We start from the raw sequence: 20043 nt of genomic DNA, 5'->3' as shown, positions 1-20043 counted from the left end.
TGATTTTCATTCTTCAGTTTGTCAATGTGGTTTATTATACTAATTGATTTTCTTATGTTGAATTAGCCTTGCATACCTGGAATAAAACCTACTTGGGAAGTGGATGTGGCTCAAGCAATTGGGCTCCTGTCTACATATAGGAGATCCAGGGTTTGATGCCCAGGGTCTCCTGGTAAAGGCAAGCTGGCTCATATGAAGGCAAGCCCATGCATAGTGCTGGCCTGCGCAGAGAGCTGGTGCAGCAAAATGATGTAACAAAAAGAGACACAGAGGAGAAATAATGAGACCAGGAAGCTGCGGTGGCGCAAGAGAATAGTTGCCTTTCTTCCACTCTGGAAGGTCCCAGGATCAGTTCCTGGAACTGCCTAATGAGAATATAAGCAGACACAGAAGAACACACAGCGAATGGACACAGAGAGCAGACAATGGAGGGAGGGGGGAGAAATAAATAAATCTTAAAAAAAAAAAACTAAAAAAACCCATTGATTGTGGTATATAGTTCTTTTAATGTGCTTTTGGATTCAGTTTGCTAGTATAGTTTTGAAGATTTTTGCATCTATGTTTATTAGAGTTACTCGTCTGTAATTTTCTTTTTCTGAAGTATCTTTAGCTGGTTTTGTTATTAGGTTGATGTTTGCTTCATAGAATGAGTTTGGTAGCTTTCTTTTCAATTTTTTGAAAGAGCTTGAGCATGATTGGTATTAGATCATTTTTCAGTGTTTGGTAGAATGTACCTATGAAGCCATCTGGTCCTGGGCTTTTTTTCTTTAGGAGGTTCTTGATGACTGTTTTCAATCTCTTTACTTGTGGTTGGTTTGTTGAGGTCTTCTGTTTCTTCTAGGATCAGTATAGGTGGTTCATGTGTTTCTAGTTTTTCCGGGTGTGCAGTTAGGTCTTCAGTTTTTAGCTGTTTGTTCTTTTTTAATGTAAACATTGAGGGCTATGTATTTCCCTTTCAGCACTGTCTTTATGGTTTCCCTTAGGTTTTGATAATATTGTGTTCTCATTTTCATTGTCTCAAGGTATTTGCTGACTTCTTTTGGAATTTCTTCTTTACTCCTCTGATTATTTAAGAGTGTGTTTTTTAATCTTTATGTGTTTATAATTTTTCCTTCTTCCATCCATTATTGATTACCAGCTTCAATCAGAAAGTGTTTTGTATAATTTCAGTCTTTTAAAATTTATTAAATAAAAATTTCTAAAAGAAAAAAAAAATTACTGAATTTTGTCTTGTGACCCAATATATATGGTCTATCTTGGAAAAGGATCCATGAGCACTTGAAAAGAATATATATCCTGCTGTTATGGGGTGCAATGCTCTGTAGATGTCTGTTAGGTCTAGTTTATTTATTATATTATTGAAAGCTCTCTGTTTCTTTAAGTTATCCTCTGTCCAGATGTTCCATCCAATATTGAGAGTGTTATACTGAAGTTTTCAAGTTTTTATTGTGAGACATCTATTTCTCCCTTCAGCTTTGCCAGTGTGTGCCTCATGTATCTTGGGGCACTCAGGTTAGGAGCATAAATATTTAGTATAGTTATTTCTTCTTGGTGAATTGCCCCTTTTATTAATATATAATGACCATCTTCATCTCTTATAACAGTTTTGCATTTAAAATCTATTTTTGTCTGATACTATTGCTACTCCAAATCTTTTTTGGTTACTATTTACATAGAATATCTTTTTCCAACCTTTCACTTTTAACCTCACTGTGTCCTTACATCTGAGGTGAGTCTTTCGTAGACAACATATAGATGGCTCATATTTTTTTATCCATTTATTAGTCTATGTTTTTTGATTGGGGAGTTCAAGCCATTAAAATGCAATGTTACTACTATAAAGGCTTTACTTATTTTGTCCTTTGGTTTTCTTTTGTCATATCACACTATTGTCTGTCTTTTTACTCTTTAATTTATTCTTCCTAATATTCTTCATTTCTACACTCTACTCCACGCCTCTCACCCTTTTTCTTTCCTTTCAGGCTGCAGCACACCCTTTAGTATATCTTATAATTCTAGTCTTTTGGTAACATATTCTGTCAATTTTTGTTTGTCTGTGAAGACTTTGAACTCACCCTCATTTTTGAAGGACAGCTTTGCTAGATACAGATTTCTTGGCTGGCAGTTTTCTCTTTTAGTACTTTACATCGTATCACTTTCTTCTCTTCTCCATGGTTTCTGATGAGAGGTCAGTATTTAATCTTATCAAAGTTCTCTCTCTTTTTTTTAAGATTTAGTTTTTATTTATTTCACTCCCCTCCCTCCCCCCATTGTCTGCTCTCTGTGCCCATTTGCTGTGTGTTCTTCTGTGCCTGCTTGGATTCTTGTCAGTGGCACCAGGAATCTGTGTTTCTTTTTGTTGCATCATCTTGCTGCGTCAGCTCTCCATGTGTGCAGCGCCAGTTCTGGGTGGGCTGCACTTTTTTCGCGTGGGGCAGCTCTCCTTGAGGGGTGCACTCCTTGGGCGTGTTGCTCCTCTATGTGGGGGACACCCCTGCGTGGCACAGCACTCCTTGCGTGCATCAGCACTGCATGTGGACCAGCTCACCACATGGGTCAGGAGGCCCTGGGTTTGAACCCTGGACCTCCCATGTGGTAGGTGGATGCTCTGTTAGTTGAGCCTAATCCACTTCCCATTTCTAAGTCTTTCAGTTGCCTAGCTTAAGTTATCAAAATCATGCCAGGGACTTACTAATGGGGTGTAGTTTTTCTCCCAGGAGTTAAGAGTACAGAGAGAATCAAAGGTCATTCTTGTCAGTGCAATTTCCAGATTGGCCAACAGATGGTGCTCATCATTGCCCCTATCAGTGGGGCACTGGGAAATTTCTATTTTCTTGTATTTTGGACTGGTCAAAGCTGAGATTCAGAGTTGTCTCTGCTGGCTGAATTCATGAAGAAACACCACCCCCCCTCCCCATTCGTCCTCCCTTTTCCCTTGTAACAGCTTATGAGGAGGAATATGTCTTTTCCTATCTCAGTCAGCCTCAGTGAATCAGGTGTTTTACCCCAGCTTAATATTTTGGGTGTAGTTGAGGGTAGTTCTTTGCTGCCACCACGGGGGTTTGGTAACTCACATTTGTTGTTTTTGGTGTTATGTCTCTCTTTCCCTCATCCTTCTGGGAGTTGTGAAGCACTCTCTGGTCTGCTGACCCCTAAAGCAGGTCTCTTCAGACAGCTTTTGGCTCTTCTCCGTTGTTTTTGTGAGAGTTGAGCCCTGCCTGCTGAATCTGACACCCATCTTCCCACAATTCCCCCTAATGTCTTTTATTTCTTTAGCTGTTGTCCTTCAACTCCATGAATTGATATAGGAGATTTGTATGTATCTCATTGATAAGTTGTTTCAAATCCTGTGTCTCACCTGGAGCTTTTATTTGTTCCTTTGCCTGAGTCATACCTTCATTTTTCTTAGTATGGTTTGTAATTTTTGCTGATGTCTAGGCATCTGGTTCTAATGCTGAGTTTACTCTGATGTTTGGATTTAGTGTTAAGTAGCTGTGTGGTACTACTGTTCTTTGACCTTTTTTTTTTTTTTCTTTTTTCTTTTTTTTGACGTACCAGAGATTGAACCCAGGAACTTATGTCTGGAAAGCCGGCTCTTAACCACTGAGCCACATCAGTTTCCTTGAGTTGGTTTTTTCATTTGTTTTGCATGTTGTTTTTTCTTTTTCTTTTTCAGGAGGTACCAGGAACTTAACCTGGGACCTCCTATTTGGGAGATGGGTGCTCACCTACTTGAGCCACATGTGCTCCCCTGTTCTTTGAATATTGGTTCAACTTGTTCTAGACATTTAGGATTGCCCTTGTTTAATTGCTCAAACCAGAACTAAGAACCCACTATTAGGGTGCAGGTTAGTTTCCATGGGCCTTGGAGAGGGGGCAGTAGAGGCACCTGATTACCCCTTTTATTTATTTTTATTTTTCCCTTTTCGTGCACTTTTCTGGTCTGCCAGTAGGTGGCATTTCTTAGCAGGCCTCTCAGTGCAGACCCTAGATGCTGGGGGGACTGCATTCAGTGTAACCCCACAGTGGGTGGTGTAGAAGCAATATTCTCAGTGCTCACCAAGCCTCACAAACAAACTTTCTGAAAAGCTGGTTGCCTCCCTTGGCTGGCTTCACTCTCCCTTCCTCTGCCTCCTCAGCAACCAGCCAAGTGCAGTAGGGAGGGTGTTGGAGAAGGCAAATTATCTTTAGCTTTTTGCTGACTCTTAGTGCAAGCAGTATCACTGCACCCTGGCCTGGAAGTGTGTGACCCTCCATTGCAGCAAACCCAAGTTCACTGGCCAAGATCTGAATTTGCTGTAGGTTTTGTCCCTCCCTCTTCCGTTCTTGGGGAAGAGGACCCCTGCACTCCTTGGTCTGCAGTCCCTGCAGTCCACAGCTGATGCCATCTGCAGACTGTTGTTTACTCCAGGTGTTGGGGGATGGTGCAGCTTTACTCACAGGGCTTTTCCAGCCAGCTGATTCTCCTTTTCTTCGTCCCTCTCTCTCCTGGTTGTTGTCTCACCTTCCCCTGGTGTCCTGAGCCCTAGAGCAGTCCTTCAGACTGTCTCAGCCTGTCCTTTAGCTACTTTTTCTAGGAGAGAAGTGATCACTCTGCCTCTCTAATCTTCCATCTTCCTGGAAGTCTCTCACCCAGTATCTTCTTGATGTCTTTTATTTCTTTAGCCATATTGTCTTTCAACTCATTGATTTGATTTAGGTGATTTGTATAAAACTCGATTTGTTGTCTCAAATTCTGTGTTTCATCTGGGGCTTTGAAATAATTACTTTGCTTGGGCCATATCTTCTATGTACTAAGTATGGCTAGTAATTTTTGCTGATATCTAGGCATCTGATTATGATGGTGAGTTTACTCTGAGGCTCAATTTCTCTCTTGTATAGGAATTTAGTGGTAGTAGACTGTGTTACTGCCTTTCTTTGATTCTTGGTTCATCCTATTCTGCCTCTTTAGGATTGTCCCTGCTTAGTTGCCCAAGTCTGGGCCACGGACCTAGGAATAGGTTGCAGACCTGCTTCCAAGGGTCTTGGGGACAAAAGTTGTAAAGGCTCAAAAATTCCTCTCATTTATTTATTTTTAATTTACTTGCTTGCACTTCTTTGGTCTGCCAGTCAGTTCAGACCCTGGTTGGAATGAGTTCATTGGAACCCTGGGACAGAGGATCCTGCCTCAGGGCTATTCAGAGCTTCAGAAATCAGACTTTCTCAGGGGCTGTTCTCCAAATTTTGCTGGGAACACCCTCCCTTTTCCTGGGTAAGAAATAATTCTACTCCTCTCTGCATCCTTAGCAACCAGTCCTGGTCAGTAGGGATGATGTTCAAAAGGGTTAGATCTCTTTATTCTCTCTGCATCCTTAGCAACTAGTCCTGGTCAGTAGGGATGATGTTCAAAAGGGTTAGATCTTTTTATTCCCATGCCTTTTCCTAGGGTAAACAATGGTACCGCCCACCTTGGTCTAGAAGGGCCTGTGGGACACTGTATAGCAAATTAATTGGCCAAAAGCTGAATCAACCTCATGTTGCATCCCTCTGTCTCCCCTTTCCTGGGCAGGTGGACCCCTGCAACCCCCTCTGTCCATAGCTGCTGGTCTGAGGCTGGAGAATTCAAAGCTGTCTGTTCCATGAGTGGGGATATGGGTGCCTGTAGCTGCAGTTTTTATTCACAGAGTTTTCCCATTGAGATTCTTTTCCTTTGCCCCTCTCTCTTCTGGGGGTGTCTAGCCTTCCCCTATGTCCTAAACCTTAGAACATTTTTTTCCAGGCTGTTTTCTGCCTGTCCTCTAGCTATTTTTCTGGGAGAAGTGAGTCCTTTGTCTCTCTAATCTACAATCTTCCCCAAAGTGTCTACTAAGTTCTCTTTTAATCCTAATTTATTTCTGGATTCTTGTGGATGTTTCTTATACCCAATCATGTCATCTGCAATTAATGTCAGTTTTATTTACTCCTTTCCAATTCTTTTTTTTTTCCCTTTTTCTTTATCCAAGAAGCTGTGGGTTTATAGAACAAGTGTACATAAAATCCAGTCCTTTTCTTTTTATTTTTCTTGCTGACTTGGACTTCCAGTATAAACTTGAAGTGGTAACACTGGGTATTCTTGTCTTGTTTGCATGGTCAGAGGGAAAATTTCTTTTAGATTGCCTGTGTTGGCCCATCTTGGTCCTCTCTTTGCTTCCCATTTTCACTTAATCATTTTTATTTGAGTATTCCTTCTTCATTTGTCAGCTCTTCATTTCATTTCATTCATTCATTCATTCATTTTTTAAAAAGATTTGTTTCTCTCCCCTTTCCCTGCCCCCCTCCGGTTGTCTGCTTTCTGTGTCCATTCGCTGTGTGTTCTTCTGTGACCGATTCTCCTTATCAGTGGCACCTGGAATCTGTGTCTCGTTTTGTTCCCTTATCTTGCTGCGTCAGCTCTCTGTGTGTGTGGCGCCACTCCTGGGCAGGCTGCACTTTCTTTTGCACTGGGCGGCTCTCCTTACAGGGCGCATTCCTTGCATGTGGGTCTCCCCTATGCGGGGGACACCCCATGCAGGTACTCCTTTAGTGCATCAGCACTGTGCATGGGCCAGCTCATCACATGGGTCAGGAGGCCCTGGGTTTGAACCTTGGACATCCCATGTGATAGGCGGATGCCCTATCTATTGGGCCAAGTCTGCTTCCCTCTTCATTGCATTTTTTTTTTCCATCTTTCTAATCTTTATTATATTTGGTAACTATTATCTACTTAGTTGGGAACTATCTTTACATAATCATATTTTACAATTATTGATTTAGTAATAGGGTACATAAACTTAATTTATTTAACAAATTTCTGTCTCTGCTATTTCATTTTTCTGTTCTGTATACATAATTTAACTCAAGACAGCTATATCTGCAAACATTTTAAAACAATTTTATAGTCATAAATAAAAGATACGACTTAAAAATAAAGTGTAGAACACAAACACCATTTGGAATAACTAGAAATATTTGCATGATTTATACATCTTCTTATAAGTTATTAATATCCTCTTCATTGCATTTAAAGAATTTCTAGTACTATTTATTTTCTTTAGCATTATAAACCATATAATCTGTCACTGTTTTCAGTTCTGTAAAATAGTGATTGCTATTAATGTTAATTAAATTCAGTACTTAATTTATCTCAAAAAATATGGTTGATAATGAGACGTCTTATAATGTACTACATGCTCAAAGAAGACCCTTAGGTGATTCTCATGCTGCCTCCTCTCTAGTGCAGGACCCTACTAGCCACGTTCTTGGCAAGTGATAGTCCAGCCTTTGCCAAAATGTTTATCAAGACAGGATGTTTACTACACCCTATGGGAATAGCATTCTAAATGTTTAGTAGTGTAGTTATCATTTGTCCAGAAGTAATTTAGAAAGTTCTGAGACTGATTTTTAGAGTTTTACATTTGGGGATTGCAGCTATCATGTGTTTTGTTCAATTACTTTGGAATTTTATAACAAAATAACTTAAAATGTAATTTCTGATATTGAAACTTCATGAATCCCTGGAGGAAAATTGAAAGTTTGAATTGCATATGAGTGAATAAGCAGCAGATAAAGATTTCATATGATAGTTCTCTTAAATAAGTGAGGTCAATGTGCCCACCTCAAACTGTGGCCTAGAGTTCTCTTTTGCAAAACTTAATTTTATTTTAGGGCAACCATTCTTTATCCTATTTCTGAACTTTATTCCTCCCCTTTCCTGAATAATTGGAGATACTACTCCTACCAGACTCTGAAACTACCATGGTAGTTAAAAAAGTAAAGATAGATATGAATAATAGATATTTAGAAAATAGTGATAGATTTGAATAATCCCACTTAACTATATCTATATATGCCTTTTTAAAAATTAGCATGCATGTCATTATAAAATGTTGGGATAAAGTGAAAAATATTTACAAACATACACTACAATATTTAGCTTTCCTTTTTTTTTTTTTTTTAAAAGATTTGTTTTTTATTTCTCTCCCCTTTCCCCCCACCTGCCGTTGTCTGCTCTCTGTGTCCATTTGCTGTGTGTTCTTCTGTGTCCTTTTGCATTCTTGTCAGGTGGCACTGGAAATCTCTGTCTTTTTGTTGTGTCATCTTGCTGCGTCAGCTCTTTGTGTATGGCACCACTCCTGGGTGGGCTGTGTTTTTTCACATGGAGCAACTCTCCTTGCGGGGTGGACTCCTTGTGCGTGGGGCACCCCTGCATAGCATGGCACTCCTTGCACGCAGTGGCACTGTGTGTGGGCCAGCTCACCACACAGGCCAGGAGGCCTTGGGGATTGAACCCTGAACCTTCCACATGGTAGGCAGATGCTCTTTCAGTTGAGCCACATCCGCATCCCTTAGCTCTCCTTTTTGTGTATTTGTATACATAGTATTTTGTGGTTTTGATCATAGTGTTATATAATCTATATTGTTTCTTTTCCTCCTTTACAATGTATAATCCATACAACCTTCTATGGTTTAACATTGTCATGATAGTAATTATTGCATAATAGTTCATCAATTTGAAATATTTTAGTGTGTTGAAGCATTCCTTTATTATTGAACATTTAGGTCTCTCCCCTTTCTTATGATTAATGTTGTTACTGTCTTAATACAAAGCTTTTCTTTCTTTTGAGCTGTTTCCTGGGGATGAATTTGTTGCTAGAGAACTTAAGTCAAGTCATATGAATATTTTCATGTGTTATTTTGTCTAGGATTTCTCCAGTGATGATTCTAAATTAGAATATAATGTAGATGCTGCAAATGGCATTGTTATGGAAGGATATCTGTTCAAACGAGCCAGCAATGCTTTCAAAACTTGGAACAGGTAATATATTTCAAATACTAGTCTTGATCTTTCCATACATGGTTTTCTGACTTTCCCTGTGATTTGGCAACTCTTTCTATCATAATTCTCTAAATTCTCAGTTCATAGTAACTTTCCTGAACCCATTCCATTGGAGACAGGAAAGGAGACACTTATAAGCAGGTAAAAAATGACACTACTTATTCTAAATTTTAATATTGAAACAAGATTTAAATGAGGAAGCAAGGAAGACTTTTTATGTTTGGTCATATAGTGACAAGATCATTATAATAAATAAATTGTGAGTGTGAGTAATCGCCCATATTTGTTGTAATAAATAATAAAATAGATTTCATTACAGATTATGTAATACATATAGTGGTTGAAAGGAACAAATGAGCTTTTTCCTTATCCTATGGTTCTTTCCCTGTCTTGTATACTCTTTTGCTTAGTGTTTGCTTAAGAATTTATAAGCTAGGTGACTAATCTTTTCATCTTTGCAATAGCTTCAGTTAACCAGAAATTTTAGGAAATAGTTTTTTTTCCATGTGAAGTGTGTAGCAGCTGGATGCTCATTTTTAAGGTGATGGCTATCAAAAACTTTGAATTATTTTGCTAAAATGATTCTTACAAAATATATAAATCTGGTAAATTTTTGTTAAATGAATGAACAACACATAAGGTATTTTATTGTATTTTCGTGTGTACTAAATATAAAGTGATATAATTTCAGGCAGTAATGTATCAAAAAAGAGATTAGAGTTTTGTCAGGATCAGCCTTTTGAATCTCAGTGATTTGTATTTTATTCAGTGAAATTTCTCTTTTTATAAAAAAGAATTAGTAAAAAGAATTAGTGATTAGAGCAGATTTGTAGTCATTGGGAGTATTATATGAGATCTGGTTAATTGATTTAGTATTGTATATTGATTGGAATGTAAATAATTTGTTACTTGAACACAGTATAAATTTGCCTAATATAGAAAAGGTTGTTTTAATTTAAAAAAAAATCAATAGAATTTTCTTGGTAAGTTTAATTTGGTATACTTTCGTATTAACTTAAAAGGAAATGCCCATGCATTTTTGAAATGGGTTCCTAGCACACTTACTTTGATTTCTTGATGTTAACGTTATATAGGAAAAAAATTTACTAACATTTAACAAATGTCAGTGTTTATTGAGCATTTCCTTAGCATTCGATATTTCCAGGTGTTTAAATTGTACATGGTATGTTTTATTTGAGATCATTTTCTTTGCTCTAGAGTGAATATAACCTGGGAAAAATAGTAACTGTGTATGATATCAGCCTTCTTTGATTATGCAGAATTTTAAAAATAATACATGTATATTGGGAGGACCAACTGAGATAGTCCAGTATAATAATTAGAAGCATTATTTTTTAAACAAACCAATTTTATTGATACATATTAATAAAGCATCCAGTTCATCCAAAGTGTACAATTAGTGGTATTTGGTATAATCACATAGTTGTGTGTTTATCACTTCAATCATTATTAGAGCATTTTCATTATTTCAATAATAATAATAAATGAAAACAACCAAACAAGAAAATTCCTCACCTCTCAATCTCTCTATGCTTCCTCCACTGTATGTAGCTTGTGTTTCTGGCTATTCGAACCAAAGTGTATAATCAATGGCTTTGAGTATAATCACAATGTTGTACATTTATCTTGAAGATGAAAACATCTTCAAGATCTTGTTATAGGTGTTAGTTTCTTAAACCTTATGCCCAAAGCATGAGCAACAAAGAAAAAATAGATAAATGACACCTCCTCAAAATTTAACACTTTTGCACCTTAAAGGACTTTGTCAAAAGGGTAAAAAGGCAGCCAGCTCTATGAGAGAAAATATTTGGCAACCACATATCCGATAAGGGTTTAATATCTGTGATATAAGGAGATCATACAACTTAACAAAAAGACAAAGTATCTGATTAAAAAATGGGCTAAAGATTTGAAAAGACAACTGTCAAAAGAAGAAATACAAATGGTGAAGAAACACATGAAAAAATGTTCAGCATCACTAGTGATTAGGGAACTGCAAATCAAAACTACAAGATATCATTTCACTCCTATTAGACTGGCTGCTATTAAAAAGTCAGAAATTGTAAATGTTAGAAAGGATGTAGAGATATAGGAAAGCTTATTCACTGTTGGTAGGAATGTAGATTCATACAGAAACTCTGGAGGGCTGTCTGGCAATTCTTAAGAAACATTATTTTTAAGTGAAAATGAAAAATCAAAATTATACTTTCTAATTTGTCAAAATTAAGTTAATAGTCTTTTAAGCTTTTCCTGGCAAATTTCCCTAGCCAGTAAATAAAAATTATTATGCCATACTATTTCATGACAATGTTAGAATTGAATTTTAACCTTCAGATTTCAAAATATCCTACTCAAAGATGAAAATGCTTTAAAATACAGTAAATCCGGGAAACGGACTTGGCCCAGTGGTTAGGGCGTCCGTCTACCACATGGGAGGTCCGCGGTTCAAACCCCGGGCCCCCTTGACCCGTGTGGAACTGGCCCATGCGCAGTGCTGATGCGCGCAAGGAGTGCCCTGCCACGTAGGGGTGCTCCCCCCCCCACCCCCCCCCGGCGTAGGGGAGCCCCACGCGCGCCCCGTAAGGAGAGCCGCCCAGCGCGAAAGAAAGTGCAGCCTGCCCAGGAATGGCGCCACCCACATTTCCCGTGCTGCTGACGACAACAGAAGCGGACAAAGAAACAAAGATGCAGCAAATAGACCAGAGAACAGACAACCGGGGGAGGGGGGAAAATTAAATAAATAAATAAATCTTTAAAAAAAAAAAACAGTAAATCCATTGAAACTATATCATTTTGTTAAGAAGAAGAAATGTAATGAACTTCCATGGACCTCTCCAATGAGAAATGATCTCAGACTTGAAAATGAAGCTCAATATGTTAGTAGAAAATTACATTGCCATTTAGGCCAATAGAGGAAATTTAATTTTCTAATTTAAACATCTTTTCACTTTCTATTATTTGTTATATAAATTCTATTAACTGGCATAAGTATTAAAATGCAATTAAAATAATTCTTGCATCAGTGCCAGGGATGTACTGTGTTGATAATCGGGGGTATATGAAAAAACTGTGCCACATGTAAGGTATGGACCATGGTTGGTGGTAATAGTCTGGTGATATTATCTCATAATCTGTAACAAATGTTACACTACCACAGTGTAGTGTCTTGGTGAAGGGGTGTTGTATGGGAATTCTACACTTGTGCATGATTGTTTTGTAAGTTCACAACTTCTGTAATAAAAATGTATTAACAAAAATAATATCAGGGTGGGTTGGGGGAAAAATATACCAAATGTAAGATATGGACTATAGTTAGTAATAATTTGATGATATTCTTTCATAATTTGTAACAAATGTTTCAAAACAATGCAAGGTGTTGGTGGTGGGGTGATGTATGGGACCCCTGTATGATGTTTTGCTTGTTTGTTTTGTAGGTTCACAACTTTTACTATACACTTCTTATTTATGTATGTCCATCTATGAGTGATATACTTCAATAAAATTTTTAAAAATGTAATTAAAATCAAGTAAAGAATAACTGTTCAATTCTCAATATATTGACTTTTTAGCATTTCCAAAGTGAAAAAACCACCTCCCTTTGGCAACAGGACTGCTTCTTAAAGAAATGCTGGCTTATGTAGTGTAATAACAGATATTGATTAGAATCATAGATAATTAAAACAAGAAAGGACCTTGATTTCATTCTAGTTCATCACCTTAATTTTTGGAGAAAGGATTGAAGTTTGGGGAAATTTCATTCACTCAGTCAAGGTGACACAGCTAGTTTGTGACAAAATTGGGTGTAAAACATGGAACAACCAACTCTGCCAACTGTTTTTTTTTATTTTTTAAGATTTATTTTATTTATTTCTCCCCACCCCCATTGTCTGCTCTCTTGTGTCCATTCACTGTGTGTTTTTCTGTGTCCGCTTGCATTCTCGGTGGCACTGGGAATCTGTCTCTTTTTTTGTTGCATCATCTTGCTGCGTCAGCTTTCTGTGTGGCACCACTCCTGGGCGGGCTGTGCTTTTTTTCACACAGGGCAGCTTTCCTTGCGGGGCATACTCCTTGTGTATGGTGCTCCCCTATGCGGGGGACACCCCTGCGTGGCATGGCACTCCTTGTGTGCAGCAGCAGTGCGCATGGGCCAACTTACCACATGGTCCAGGATGCTCTGGGGATTGAACCCTGGCCCTCCTGTGTGGTAGGCAGACGCTCTTATCAGTTGAGCCATTTCTACTTCCCTCAACTGTTATTTTTATATTAAAATTAAAAAAAAAAATTTTTACATTTTAAAATTTGCTTTGGAATTTCCAAATGATATAGATAGATAGACAGACTGACCGACACATTTTTTTTTTGAGGTGCCAGGGATTGAACCCAGGACCTTGTATGTGGGAAGCCGGCACTCAACCACTGAGCCACATTGGCTTCCCTGAGTTAGTTTTTTCATTTGTTTTTGTTTTTTGCAGGAGGTACCGGGAACGGAACTGGGGACCTCCCATGTGGGAGGTATCCACTCAACTTTTTGAGCCACATCCACTCCCCCCAAATGATTTATATTTTGATACAAGTGTTTAGGGAACTTCACTATTTGAAAAACTTCCTAACCTATTTGCATTATTGGAGAAAATTATGGTTAGCAAATCAATTTCATTTGTACATGCCTTTAAGGAATATTTTGATGAATATACTAGTGAAAAAGCAGACTTGTAGAAACCTATAGCATATAATAATTATCTGAAACTCCCTTCAGGAAACAAAGAAAAAGAAAAGTCAAAATCTTGCAACAAAAGTCTTTTAAGTATTTTCTGTTGATAAGTAAGGAACTTAAAGAAAGGAAAGAGTATTATATATAAAGTGTTATTTAGAATTTTTAAAGTTTGGAATGAAATTTCTTTTGAGGTTTGTCAGAAACCTAATTTCAGGGAGAACCTGCAAGTAATTTCCCTTTACTCATTGTGTGGTTTTAGAGTCTGCCGTACCTATTTAATTAGTTCTCTGTCCAGCTTGATGTTTTGGTGTATAAACTATTTATTAATAGACAAGACTTGTTTCTTCTTGGACATACCCATGGTGCGACCACAGTAGCCAGGGATCTTGGTGTGCTGACCTCGGATATGAAGGCCCCAGAAGTGGTGCAGCATTCTGTGGGTCCAAATCTTCTTCAGTCCCCCCAGTTTTCCATGGAGCTTGTTGCCCAGACAATTGGCCAGAATCTGTTTCTAGCATGAATTTAATATATTCTCCTAGTCTCAGAGTGAAAGATTGTGTATCTGTGATGGTATTTGTGTATTCACTTCAAAATCAACAAATCCATACTTACCTGGCAGGAAGATACCATCATCACGAAGGTTGTTTTCCCAGGGCAAGGCTTGTCCATTGCACTCCAGATGTGCTGACTCCTGTGATTTCCCCAAATGTGGGAAACTCGACTGCATAATTTGTAGTAGTTGTTGGGAACTGTGTTCACGCTTTGCCCTATTTAAAAAAAATAAAATAAAATAAAAAATCAATGAATCCAGCTACCCAGACATAAACAAGTGTTTAAATTGGTTTTGTTTGTTTTGTTTTTAGGTTACTTACGATTTGTTTTAGGGAACATTCTTATTTATTATGTCACCAACCATATAATGACATATTTGTTCCTATGTTGTTATCTATAGTTTTTCAGAATTATGGCATATAATATTTTGAAAATCAACTTTTTTAAAAGTGAAGGAAATGTGATTGTGACTAGGAATTCCCAGAGAGTTTTAAAACCTGATCCTGTGATTCCTACATTAACTAGTATATTTTGAAAGAATCATTCTATAATCTTAAATTTAACCGAATAGATCATATTTTGTTTTTGTGTGATCTGATTGTAATAACATAAAGGTTTATGTCTTATTTGGGCTATTGAGCTTGTTTTTGAGTGGTTTTAGATTTAGTGTTTGGTGTATATAATATATATTTTTCTGAAAACATGACAGCTGCCTAAATCTTTCCTTATCAGGTCATCTTGTCATCTTGTAGCATTTTTGCTTCAGCCTCAAATCAGTGTTAGGTAGATTACTAGAGCCTGTATTTCTCTTTTGCTTCTTATGATAAATTTAGAAAAGTTGAATAAGCAGGGGAAAATGTGAGTATGAACATAATTTATTTAGTAGTAAGTTGATAAAGCTAATAAAGAAGCTGAATAATTACTTGCTATGTTAAGTCTTTGTTGACCTAGAAAATAAAGCTAAAAACCTAAAATGAACAAATATAAATGGTTGGTTTTTATTGGCTTTTGTAGTAAAATAAGAAGTACATACACAGATTAAAGATGAACTATATTTATTTGTTGGCCTTACAATTCTTTGCTATCATTGGTGAAAAGGGGGGAAGTGGGAGGAAGGCTTATTTGGCTGATAATATTTTATGATCTTTGAAATTCTTAATTTGAGTTATTCTGCTTTCCTTATGAAAAGTTTTCATTTGGGTCAGGTGTATAAAGACACACCTACAGTGATTATTTCCCTTAATTTTTTAGGAGCAGCTATTAAGATGAGGAGAGGTGCTATCTATATTTTATAGCCATGACCATAGAGACAGAAAATAATAGTAGAGGTATGCCCAAGTGTGCTAAGTCTTAAACTGTAATTTTTATTGCATAATACGTAAATAAATTTTTTGCATATACCTGAAATATTAGCATTTCAGATTCCTAAGAGTTAAAATTAATTGTATGTATGCATATGCACGCACGCACACACACACACACACACACACACAGCATGCAAATAAAATGCAATGGATACTTCTGACTGTTTTGTTGGTAGGTTATGAGCTTAAGCTTTTTCCTTTAATTCTTGCTTTATTTTCATATCATGCTAGTCCTTTGCTTATTTTGCACATTTATGTTTTCATTCTTTTACCACCTTTCCCTTATGTTTTAATCCTGCCCCGTTTTTTCACATGACAGGAAAAAGCCCGATCATATCAGGTACCAAATGGCTTCCTTTCCCTCCCCACCTCTCCCTTACTCCAGTTTTCTCTTTGGCACGAGAAAGCTCATCATTAACCTGCATTTCAGTTGGATTACTTGCAATGGATATAAAGTCTCTCTATGTTTTAAATTGGGAAGAAAATGTAAATATTTTATTTGAGGAAGGATATTATGCTTTTTATCTCCTCAATTTATTTTAATATGGGAAAGAATATTTGATTTGTTGCTAGTTACCCAAAGATGATGCAGATTGAGTAATACAAATACTTGTATCATCTTTTTTCAAGAAAGGGAAATAAGCTAGTAAATTTTTCTTAAAAATTTTAGTATATGTGCTACTGAAGTGAACACTCTTCTTAATAGTAGCCAAGATTAGTCCTTTTGGTGATAAACGTGTTAGTTATGTTGAAAAGAAACTTTCTCAGTTCCTAAATTTTATTTGCTTTACCATTTTGCTTTTTTTCCCTGTGAAAAATAAATGGAATTTGAAAATAAAGATCATAATTTTGTTAAGTATTTTTCTAATTAGCATCTATATGAATGTGTGCATTTATCCCTCATCTATATGGTTTTAGTGATAAAGCTACAGATTTAGAAGTTTAACTTTTACCCATGTTCTTGATTACAAGTACAGTTCTGGGGATAGTGATCAAACATGGTAAAAGATAGTTAATTTTAAAATTTAGTTTTCCTTTTTCCACAAAAATTGTGTTACCTGAATGTTCTATTGGTATGTAAATATTAATATTTAATTTTTATATAGACTAAATATTTAGTTTAAAATATATTCAGTTATTTAAATTTTAGATAACTATAGACTGATGTCTTTTTCTTACTGAAGCAAGAAATTTTCCTTTTCACAAAGACTTTGCTGTCAGTTTCTAAATTTTGTAGCGTTTCGTATAGTTATTATTACAATGATTTCCAAAGCTTTTTACTTTGGATCTAATTACTTTTTTAGTACTTTCATATTCCATGTACCCAGTACTTCAAGTATTAAAGTTTTTTCTGTGTTCTTTATGCCATGAGCTATTTGTAAGTCTCATTTTCTTTTTAATTAAAAATGTTAATAGTACCTAGTATTGTTCTTTAGGAACCATTACAATTATATTGCATATTATCTGTATACCTCATTGAAGTCTCAAGATTAAGTGAGTGTAGCTTTCAAATTAAGATGAATTCATGTAGAGATAAATTTGTCCTTTCTGAGTGTATAAAAACTGATGTGAAAAAATCAGCCAGAAGCAGGTAAATCACAGGGAAACTGATATTCAAAAGTATAGCTGGCATTCAAAACTACCGTTAATAATCAGAGGAAGTGTTTTCTGAGAAAGAGCATAGTTTTTTCCTCCTCATGTTTTGTGATTATTTTTAGAGGATATTATTCTAAGATGCAACAGGTCTTAAATTCCTTTTTTGAAGACCTCAGAAGCATGAAAAGTTTATGCGGTTAGGTGCATTTTGTCGTTACACAGTTTTTCTTCATATCATTTAAGATGATTATTTTAATAAAATACATGGTGTTTTATCAGTATAGTGCACTCTACTTCAAATAATTGTGAAAAATGTATTAAATCATTATTAGAGATTTTTTTCCATTGCATGTCATCCTGTATAGCAGGACTACACCATTTTGTTTGTTTGTAGGTATTTCTTTTAACATTTCTAACCAACTATCTGTTCAAAGCAAAGAAACCCAGAAGTTCTTCCTTTTCTAGCCTATCTTAGTATGATTTGCATTTAAAGGCAACCTACCTGGCTTTATCTAAATGCTTATTTAACGGATCTCTATTTTATTGTAAAAGTGATACCTTTTTAAGTGGCAGTAAAACCTAACAGTCTGTCTAGAAAATGGCTTAAAAGTGGAAAAGCATCACCTAATCATTTTTTCAGTTTTGGAGAATTAACTTAATTTTTTATAATAGAAATTCTCTAATTGTCTAAGTATGTATTTCTAGTGCTTTATATAAGTATCAATGAAAAGGTAGAATCTCTATCTGCTAATAGATTAATAACTAATGTTTATTATAGAAATCATCTGACATGAAACTAATTTTAAAATAATTACTGAAATACTGTTTTGCCTTTCATGCTTGATGAGAATTTTTGCTTTCTTTTGTGAATGGCTTTTGGCTGTGATTTTTTGGGTAAATCTTTAGTTTCTTTTAATGTTTTTAATAAATTAGGGTTAGTAAATATATCATACATAGCTTAGCTTTTTCTTCTAAAGAATGAAAGTAAATTGATTGCCTAATAATTTACAACACTGAGCAAAACTACCTAAGTAATTGGATGAATCATTTGTAGTAATAACTTTTGATCATTCTGCTTAGAAGTATTTTATATGAAAGTAAGGCCAAGTTAATTGGTGATTATCTCCTGTTTGATTTTAGTTCTAAAATGATTACTTCCTTGTTTTGCTTAACAAATCTAGCACTTGATAAATTATCTGCAGAAAGATTGAAAATAAAGCACTATTTATTTCATATATTTCACTGTATATAAATTGGTAATTTATTCATGATATAAATTGATTTCTACTTTATAATAACAATTATTTTTGGAGAAAGATTTTAGTTATTTTTGAGGACCATCAAAAAGCTATATATTTTTTATTTAAGCAGTTATTATTTGGCCATAGTTTAAAGAATAACAGCTTTTGTTAGGATATAAATTTTTTTCCTAAAAAGAGTCAGAACATAGTAATGTTATTTTTCTAATCTGTGCTTTTAAAATACTTGTTCTTTATGGTAGATATCTTGTATTGACATCATTTTATATAAAGCAAACCAAAATAAAGCATTTCTTTAAACATAATTACCATAAACTGATTTCCAGTACTATCCCAAATATTTCATTTTCTGACAACAACTGAAATAAACTATGTTTATGAAAATGTGATCTATTTTATATTTATTTAGACGCTGGTTTTCAATACAGAACAATCAACTGGTTTACCAGAAAAAGTTTAAGGTAGGAATTTTGTTAAGTAATTAATTGAAAACTCAGTGATTCCCATATTTCAGTTCTTTACCTTTTTGCCTTTGTAAAGCATGACATGTATACAATCTCAAGTGTGCAAAAGTATTCTTTATTAGTTTTATGTATAGTTTCACTCTACAGTGAGAAGTATCAACATTTGATCCTTAAAAACAGGGTGATTTTGAATTCTGAACTCCTGGCTTTGGGATGGATTTTTCTGTGTTCAGGATAATAAATTTCCTTTCTTTTTTTTCCTAAAGATTTATTTATCTATTTCTCTCCCTTCCTCCCCTCCCCCCGTTGTCTGCTCTCTCTGTCTACTTGCCATGCTCTCTTCTGTGTCTGCTCATATCCTCATCAGGTGGAACCGGGGATCTGTGTCTTTTTTTGTTGCGTCATCTTGCTCCGTCAGCTCTACGTGTGTGGGGCACAACTCCTGGCCGGACTGTGGTTTTGCATGGGGAGGCTCACCTTGCGCAGGGTCCTTTCCTTGCACAGGGCCCACTCCTTGCACAGGGGGCACCCTTACGTGCGGGCATTCCTGCGTGGGGCAGCACTCCTTGTGCGCAACAGCACTGCACGTGGGCAAGCTTGCCACACGAGCCAAGAGGCCCTGGGTATTGAACCTTTGAACCTCCTATATGGTAGGCGAACACTCTGTCTGTTGAGCCACATCTGCATCCTTACTTTTATTTCTTTTATCTTTTTTTATCTATCTGTTTGACAAGATTAACACTGCCATTTCATAGTAGTATTTTATGGCTGAAGGAGAGGATGTCTTTTTAAAAATATCACCTTGGGGTAAAATTTAGTGTTGAAAAGGTTAAAAAGGACATTATGTAAGTCCTAAGTAATTTAAATAGAAACCTAAATTTGTTAACATTGTTTTTATATATTTTGTTTTTATGAACCTTATTTTTAAGGGTGAGGAATTTTATTTATTGGAAATACATCTGGGATTACATGTGAAATGAGAGTTAAAAATAATTAGAAAAACAACCATTAGTTAATTGATTTTCATCTAGTTAGCTTTTTCTTTTTGTAAGATTTATTTATGCTCCCTTCCCCCACAGCTGTTGTATGTGTTCACTGTCTGCTCTCTTTTTGTTGTATGCTCTCTGTGACTGCTCATCTTTTAGGAAGCACCAGGAACCGAACCCAGGACCTCCCATGTGGGAGGGAGGCACCCAATCACTTGAGTCACATCTTCTCTCTTCTTGTTGTGTTTCTTGTT

General features: G+C 36.1%; 1 protein-coding gene and 1 non-coding gene across 6 annotated transcripts in view; both read left to right on the top strand.

Moving 5' to 3' along the window:
- The window catches only part of ACAP2 (ArfGAP with coiled-coil, ankyrin repeat and PH domains 2), a 171614-nt gene that overhangs the window by 116995 nt on the left and 34576 nt on the right, over nucleotides 1–20043 (top strand). For 3 of the 5 annotated variants that reach the window (XM_004465909.4, XM_071214694.1, XM_071214695.1), the window contains 2 exons: nucleotides 8700–8812; nucleotides 18749–18800. In XM_004465909.4, the coding sequence (XP_004465966.1) occupies nucleotides 8700–8812; nucleotides 18749–18800 (165 nt within the window). Of the gene's footprint in view, nucleotides 1–8699; nucleotides 8813–15803; nucleotides 15825–18748; nucleotides 18801–20043 lie in introns of all 5 variants that reach the window. The other 2 variants (XM_023590996.3, XM_071214693.1) reach the window with 1 other exon arrangement.
- On the top strand, nucleotides 14173–14338 carry LOC111765941 (U1 spliceosomal RNA). The gene has a single exon (XR_002798139.1). It is a non-coding gene; the product is annotated as a U1 spliceosomal RNA (small nuclear RNA).

This window comes from Dasypus novemcinctus, chromosome 4 (genome assembly GCF_030445035.2).
Source record: "Dasypus novemcinctus isolate mDasNov1 chromosome 4, mDasNov1.1.hap2, whole genome shotgun sequence".
Taxonomy (NCBI): domain Eukaryota; kingdom Metazoa; phylum Chordata; class Mammalia; order Cingulata; family Dasypodidae; genus Dasypus; species Dasypus novemcinctus.
Note: the sequence above shows the minus strand (reverse complement) of the source record. Positions and strands in the feature narration are given on the sequence as shown.